The sequence below is a fragment of the Nothobranchius furzeri genome, chromosome 12 (assembly GCF_043380555.1).
Source record: "Nothobranchius furzeri strain GRZ-AD chromosome 12, NfurGRZ-RIMD1, whole genome shotgun sequence".
NCBI classification, from domain to species: Eukaryota; Metazoa; Chordata; class Actinopteri; order Cyprinodontiformes; family Nothobranchiidae; genus Nothobranchius; species Nothobranchius furzeri.
Genome location: NC_091752.1, coordinates 72325018 through 72333764, shown reverse-complemented (window position 1 = coordinate 72333764; position 8747 = coordinate 72325018). Strand labels below are relative to the sequence as shown.

At 36.1% G+C, this 8747-nt stretch overlaps 1 protein-coding gene across 1 annotated transcript; it reads left to right on the top strand.

The window, feature by feature from the left end:
- The first annotated feature begins 4797 nt into the window (after positions 1-4797).
- On the top strand, positions 4798-8605 carry LOC139062268 (uncharacterized protein PF13_0277-like). The gene is made up of 5 exons (XM_070543138.1): positions 4798-5073; positions 5171-5551; positions 5649-6365; positions 6612-6857; positions 7127-8605. Exons 1-5 carry the CDS (start codon positions 4798-4800, stop codon positions 8603-8605), a joined length of 3099 nt encoding a protein of 1032 aa, XP_070399239.1.
- Positions 8606-8747: the final 142 nt, after the last annotated feature.

Genomic DNA, 8747 nt, shown 5'->3' with positions numbered 1-8747 from the left:
TGACCAGCCGCCGATCAGCAGTCGTGAGGTCGCACTCTGGTGTGTTTAATATTTCGCTCGTCCCTCGTGAGGGTATCGCACTGTTGAAGCGGCGCTGCGAGCAGCTGCGACCCAAAAAGTATCAGAACCGCTCACGGCGCATGCGCGCGCAATCCTGCATCAACGCCGGTCCTCGCTATTTCCCTAATAACACACGCTGTTCGTTTTTGTTTCTACACGTTTTTTTTACTCACAAAGATTGTCAAGAAAGCGTGTTTGTCGTGTTCATGTCAAATTAAACTGATCACAAAACACAGATTTACTTTCTTTATTTCGTTTTCCTCATCCAACCCCTATAAATCCGTGTGTGTCCTCCTGCAGCACTCCCGAAGGACAACAGGCAAGACAAAAAACTCTGACGTGTTGAGTAAAAACTGCTATTTTTAGCACATTTTTAGGGCCGACGTGTTGCTACCAGACGTACAGTGTGAGCACATGGCTCGTGAGATCTGCTCTGCGGGGAAGTCGTACAGTTAGAGCTGAAGCTGAACGCTGCGAGTGAAAAAGTTGCACAGTGTCCGCCCGGCTTTACATGGAAAAATGTCGGACTTTAGAAACGCATGCAAGATAAAGTGACAGAAATCGATGCAGATCAAAAATAGGTGTTTTTGCATTGAATTATACACCAACATGTGTTGTGCAAGTCAGTGCTAAAAATCAACCATGTTACTGATGTTGTTACTAAAATAATAAACTTCATCAGGGCGCGGGCGATGGATCACAGACAGTTTGTGGCTCTTGTGGAGGACTCCACACAGCTGTCAGATGGCTCAGCCTGGGGAAAGTGCTGAAGAGGGTTTGGGACTTGAAAGCAGAGATTCAGGATCTCTGCTGGATTTCTACTCTTCTCTTAAGGAGGACTTTCCAAACCTGAGGAGACATGCTCAGAAGATGTTGGTTCTCTTCGGCTCTACCTACATTTGTGAACAAACATTTTCAATGATGAAGTTTACAAAATCCAGGTATAGATCCTCTCTCACTGATGATCATTTGTCAGCTGTGCTTCGCTTCTCCACCTCAGACATTCAACCTGACTTTGATGCACTCGTTAAAGCCCAGCAGAGACTAGATTTCTCTCACTGAATAAGAAAAAAATCACTTAAAAACACAAAATAAGGTGTTTGGACCACAAATGTAGGCAACTAGCAGTGAACTGGGACACTTTTTTTAAACCTCTTTCTCAAGATCACAGTTCAGTGATTTTATTTTACAGACAATACTGTGTGTCTGTAGAATGCTAAGAACCTCTTTCCAACAATATTTGAAACTCAGAATGTGTTTTGGAGTGAATGTGACTGAAACTGTTAACTAATATAAGTCACAAATGTTTAACAAAAACCAAATGTGCACACTTTGTTTACCATTGCCTTGGGAAATTTGAATAAATCACATTTTTGTAAGCCAACCTCACTTTTTCCTTTTTGCTCATTTATAACATAAAGTCTACTCTTACCAGCTTGAAGAAACAATGGTATTTACTGCTTTTTATAAAGAAATACCATTAATATTATGCATAATTGACTTCGGAGTAGAACCGCTGCTCCTCCGGATCGAAAGGAGCCAGTTGAGGTGGTTTGGGCATCTGGTCAGGATGCCTCCTGGACGCCTCCCCGGGGAGGTGTTTCGGGCATGTCCTGCCGGCAGAAGGCCCCCGGGTCGACCCAGGACACGTTGGAGAGGTTACATCTCCAATCTGGTCCGGGAACGCCTTGGGGTCCTGCCGGAGGAGCTGGTGGACAAGGCCGGGGAGAGGACGGCCTGGAGCTCCCTAATTGGGATGCTGCCCCCGCGACCCGGACCCGGATAAGCGGAGGAAGACGACGACGAAGACGAAGATAATTGACTTCAGCCTTTTGGCCTGGCCCTCCACAATATTTTCTATTTCTCATGTGGCCCCATGGAAAAAATAATTGCCCACCCCTGTGCTACAATAACTCAGAGATATCCTAGTACAGATAAATTAAATCAGCTTTAGCGAGCCCCAAACACGAAACAGATCGGATGCTATGGAGCTAAAACCCTGTGCCCCGGTGACCCCGCCTCTCTGTTGCAGCACTCCAGTTTCTGTGGTCGGTGGGTCTCTTTAACCTGCTCGGTTCAGAACGCGTTTCCACAGTTAAGAGCATAAAAGATAAAATGATATTCTGTGATGAATAAATCTTTTCTGATTACATTAACCAGAACAATACGTAAAGAACAGGGACGTTTAAAACTGAGTGCTCCGTTGCTGGTTGTAAAATCAACATGGCAGCATCTGTACGGGATATCACAGCTTCTCTTTTCCTTTAGTGGTGCACACGGGAAACCTGGAATCACAAAGGAAAGGGACTTTCACTTTGGGATGGAGGACACCCAGAAGGTCACTGGTTATCACAGACGCAGAGCTGTTTCAGAACCAGAGAAGAGTTTGTGAGACAACCTACCAGATCAAGCCAGAGCTCGCACAGAAGGTTAACGTCCATAGCTCCAGCATGAGATGAGTTCAGTTTAAACCTCTGGTAGGAAGGGAGTTCTGGGATTATTAAAGAACTCGTTTCCATTTGATGGGATTTTATTTGGGCCAGCCAGAGACCAAACACTTGGAGCCAGAATAAGCTGGTTTCTCCTGGATTACAAGATGAGACATCTGCTTTCTGTCTGAAATGAGAGAAAAGGCTGGAAAATTACTTTCTGAGTCATAAATCTTCCAGAAATCATTTTATGGATCTGACTAATAAATGATGTTACAGGTTCTGGTTTTTAGTAATGAAAAGGGTCAACCTTCTTCTGTTGTCTCACAATCTGACGTGCTCCCCTCTGAACTGCTGCAAAAGGCACAAAAGCAATTTCCTCTGAGAGCTGGCTTGATTTTGTGGAAAAGGAAAAAGCGACGGAGCTTCATCAGGTGAATATGAGAGGCATTTTTCATCTGACATTGCTTCAGTCGGTGAGAGGGCTGCGCGTGCTTCCACAACCACTTTTAATACTCAGATAATGAAGGAGAAAGGAATTGAAATGTCATTTTCTTCATTAAAGCCAAACCTCAGAATGAGTTTCATTATTTAATAGCTGAACCTCCAACGTGAGGCAGGAGAGCAGAACGCCTGGCAGGCCTGCGGTCGCATCACTGCTACGATAATTAATGATTCTGGTTTGGATGTTTTGTTTTAACCCCTAAATCCTCGCCACTGTGATGGATACCTTATTTCCTGAGTTCATATCTATCTTCTTCTCTGCTGCTGGAATGTGAAAGAGTCAGACACGACAGAACGTCTAGGATTCAGTCCAGCTCCGGATCCATCTGCTGGGATGCAGGACCTGTTGCTAACAGCAGATGCCGTGTAGCGGCCCGGGCGTTGGTTCTCCTCTGATGGGTTGGAGGTGGGGAATCGTCAGCTGAGGCGCTCACAGAGGAAGTTACACGTGTCATCATCGCTGCTGAGAAAGAGGAGAGAGAGGAAGGGATGAGTCATGATGAAGCAGACAGGGAAATGGAGGGAGGAGGGTGTGTTTGCGTGTGTGTGTGCATGTGTGTGTGTGTGTGCGTGCGTGCGTGTGTGTGTGTGTGTGTGGGGGGGGGGGTCTGTCTTCTCCATCCCCAGTGAGTCGTGGAGGATGGCTGCTTATACTGAGCCAGGATTCTCTGGAGGGTTCTTCCTGTTAAAAGGGAGTTTTCCTCTCCACTGTCGCTGCATGCTTGCTTAGTATGAGGATTGCTGCAAAGACTCTGATTCTAGTCAGTGACTCGATGTAACCTGCTGGGTTCCTTATATAGGAAATTTGTTACTGATTGTCCTGATATCCTGACCTGTGTTGTTTACTGTGTGAAGGTCTTGAAGATGACTCTGGTCCTGACTTGATGCTTTATAATTAAATTGAATTGAACTGAACAACAAAATATTAAAATAAAATGAGAGATAATTAAAATCAGAAAACACAAAAGATTTAGAAGTTTCAAATAGAGTAAAGAGTAAAGTAATAAAATTAAACAATTATTATCTAACTACAAAAGTGACAGAAACAACAGGATGACAATTAAAACGTCATTTAAATCAAAGGGTTTTAAAAGAGTCCAGACTGTCAATGATAAGAGACACCAGATTTGATGTTTTCATTGGTTGTCACCTATAAATATCAAAATTAAACGTAATAAACATCGGAAATACATTGGTCTGTGTGCATTGCATGAATATAATGTACAAGTTTCACGTTTTGAATGGAATTACTGAAATATTTTCAACCTTTTGATGATATTCTAATTTACTGGCCAGCACCTGTATATAGTGTATAAAAATACTTAGAGAACAAATAAAGTTAACAGCTGAAATAGCAGGAAATAATACAGTTAAAGAGCAGATAGTAGAAGAAAGTAGTAGAGTGTGAAAAGTGGTCAGTGTATCCTCCAGCAGTCTAAGTCTATAGCAGCATAACATGTTAAACATGATGATAAATACGATGTTAAACATGATGTTAAATACCATGTTAAATACCATGTTAAACACGATGTTAAATACCATGTTAAATACCATGTTAAACACGATGTTAAATACCATGTTAAATATGATGTTAAATACGATGTTAAATACAGTGTTAACGACCATGTTAAACACGATGTTAAATACCATGTTAAACACGATGTTAAATACGATGTTAAATACGATGTTAAATATGATGTTAAACACGATGTTAAATACGATGTTAAATACGATGTTAAATACCATGTTAAACACGATGTTAAATACGAAGTTAAATACGATGTTAAATATGATGTTAAACACGATGTTAAATACGAAGTTAAATAGTGTTAACGACCATGTTAAACACGATGTTAAATACCATGTTAAACACGATGTTAAATACGATGTTAAACACGACGTTAAAAACGATGTTAAACACGATGTTAAATACGAAGTTAAATACGATGTTAAATATGATGTTAAACACGATGTTAAACACAATGTTAAATACGAAGTTAAATACAATGTTAACTACCATGTTAAACACGATGTTAAATACCATGTTAAACACGATGTTAAATACGATGTTAAATACGATGTTAAATACCATGTTAAACACGATGTTAAATACGAAGTTAAATACGATGTTAAATATGATGTTAAACACGATGTTAAACACGATGTTAAATACGAAGTTAAATAGTGTTAAATACCATGTTAAACACGATGTTAAATACGATGTTAAACACGACGTTAAAAACGATGTTAAACACGTTGTTAAATACGAAGTTAAATACAATGTTAACTACCATGTTAAACACGATGTTAAATACCATGTTAAACACGATGTTAAATACCATGTTAAACACGATGTTAAATACGATGTTAAACACGACGTTAAAAACGATGTTAAACACGATGTTAAATACGAAGTTAAATACGATGTTAAATATGATGTTAAAAACGATGTTAAACACAATGTTAAATACGAAGTTAAATACAATGTTAACTACCATGTTAAACACGATGTTAAATACCATGTTAAACACGATGTTAAATACGATGTTAAATACGATGTTAAATACCATGTTAAACACGATGTTAAATACGAAGTTAAATACGATGTTAAATATGATGTTAAACACGATGTTAAACACGATGTTAAATACGAAGTTAAATAGTGTTAAATACCATGTTAAACACGATGTTAAATACGATGTTAAACACGACGTTAAAAACGATGTTAAACACGTTGTTAAATACGAAGTTAAATACGATGTTAAATATGATGTTAAACACAATGTTAAATACGAAGTTAAATACAATGTTAACTACCATGTTAAACACGATGTTAAATACCATGTTAAACACGATGTTAAATACCATGTTAAACACGATGTTAAATACGATGTTAAACACAACGTTAAAAACAATGTTAAACACGATGTTAAATACGAAGTTAAATACGATGTTAAATATGATGTTAAACACGATGTTAAACACAATGTTAAATACGAAGTTAAATACAATGTTAACTACCATGTTAAACACGATGTTAAATACCATGTTAAACACGATGTTAAATACCATGTTAAAAACAATGTTAACTACCATGTTAAACACAATGTTAAATACCATGTCAAACACAATGTTAACTGCCATGTTAAGCACGATGTTAAATACCATGTCAAACACAATGTTAACTACCATGTTAAATACGATGTTAAATACCATGTTAAACACGATGTTAAATACGATGTTAAACACAATGTTAAATACGATGTTAAACACAATGTTAACTACCATGTTAAATACGATGTTAAATACCATGTTAAACACGATGTTAAATACCATGTTAAACACGATGTTAAATACGATGTTAAATACCATGTTAAACACGATGTTAAATACCATGTTAAACACGATGTTAAATACGATGTTAAACACAATGTTAAACACGATGTTGAACACGATGTTAAATACGATGTTAAACACGATGTTAAAAACGATGTTAAACACGATGTTAAATACCATGTTAAACACGATGTTAAATACCATGTTAAACACGATGTTAAATACGATGTTAAACACAATGTTAAATACCATGTCAAACACAATGTTAACTGCCATGTTAAGCACGATGTTAAATACCATGTCAAACACAATGTTAACTACCATGTTAAATACGATGTTAAATACCATGTTAAACACGATGTTAAACACGATGTTAAATACGATGTTAAACACAATGTTAAACACGATGTTGAACACGATGTTAAATACGATGTTAAACACGATGTTAAAAACGATGTTAAACATGATGTTAAACACAATGTTAAACACGATGTTAAATACCATGTTAAACATGATGTTAAACACAATGTTAAACACAATGTTAAATACCATGTTAAACACGATGTTAAACACGATGTTAAATACGATGTTAAACACAATGTTAACTACCATGTTAAACACGATGTTAACTACCATGTTAAACACGATGTTAAATACCATGTTAAACACGATGTTAAATACGATGTTAAACACAATGTTAAACACGATGTTGAACACGATGTTAAATACGATGTTAAACACAATGTTAAACACGATGTTAAACACGATGTTAAATACGATGTTAAACACAATGTTAGCACGATGTTGAACACGATGTTAAATACGATGTTAAACACAATGTTAAAAACGATGTTAAACACGATGTTAAATACCATGTTAAACACGATGTTAAATACCATATTAAACACGATGTTAAATACCATGTTAAACACGATGTTAAATACGATGTTAAACACAATGTTAAATACCATGTCAAACACAATGTTAACTGCCATGTTAAGCACGATGTTAAATACCATGTCAAACACAATGTTAACTACCATGTTAAATACGATGTTAAATACCATGTTAAACACGATGTTAAATACCATGTTAAACACGATGTTAAATACGATGTTAAACACGATGTTAAAAACGATGTTAAACATGATGTTAAATACGATGTTAAATACAATGTTAACTACCATGTTAAACACGATGTTAACTACCATGTTAAACACGATGTTGAACACGATGTTAAATACGATGTTAAACACGATGTTAAAAACGATGTTAAACATGATGTTAAATACGATGTTAAATACAATGTTAACTACCATGTTAAACACGATGTTAACTACCATGTTAAACACGATGTTAAATACCATGTTAAACACGATGTTAAATACCATGTTAAACACAATGTTAAATACGATGTTAAACACAACGTTAAATATGATGTTAAACACAATGTTAAATATGATGTTAAACACGATGTTAAACGTGAAGTTAACCACGATGTTAAATACGATGTTAAACACAATGTTAAACACGATGTTGAACACGATGTTAAATACGATGTTAAACACAATGTTAAACACGATGTTAAACACGATGTTAAATACGATGTTAAACACAATGTTAAACACAATGTTGAACACGATGTTAAATACGATGTTAAACACAATGTTAAAAACGATGTTAAACACGATGTTAAATACCATATTAAACACGATGTTAAATACCATGTTAAACACGATGTTAAATACGATGTTAAACACAATGTTAAATACCATGTCAAACACAATGTTAACTGCCATGTTAAGCACGATGTTAAATACCATGTCAAACACAATGTTAACTACCATGTTAAATACCATGTTAAATACCATGTTAAACACGATGTTAAATACCATGTTAAACACGATGTTAAATACGATGTTAAACACAATGTTAAACACGATGTTGAACACGATGTTAAATACGATGTTAAACACGATGTTAAAAACGATGTTAAACATGATGTTAAATACGATGTTAAATACAATGTTAACTACCATGTTAAACACGATGTTAACTACCATGTTAAACACGATGTTAAATACCATGTTAAACACGATGTTAAATACGATGTTAAACACAATGTTAAATACGATGTTAAACACAACTTTAAATATGATGTTAAACACAATGTTAAATATGATGTTAAACACGATGTTAAACGTGAAGTTAACCACGATGTTAAATACGATGTTAAACACAATGTTAAACACGATGTTGAACACGATGTTAAATAAGATGTTAAACACAATGTTAAAAACGATGTTAAACACGATGTTAAATACCATGTTAAACACGATGTTAAATACGATGTTAAACACAATGTTAAATACCATGTCAAACACAATGTTAACTGCCATGTTAAGCACGATGTTAAAT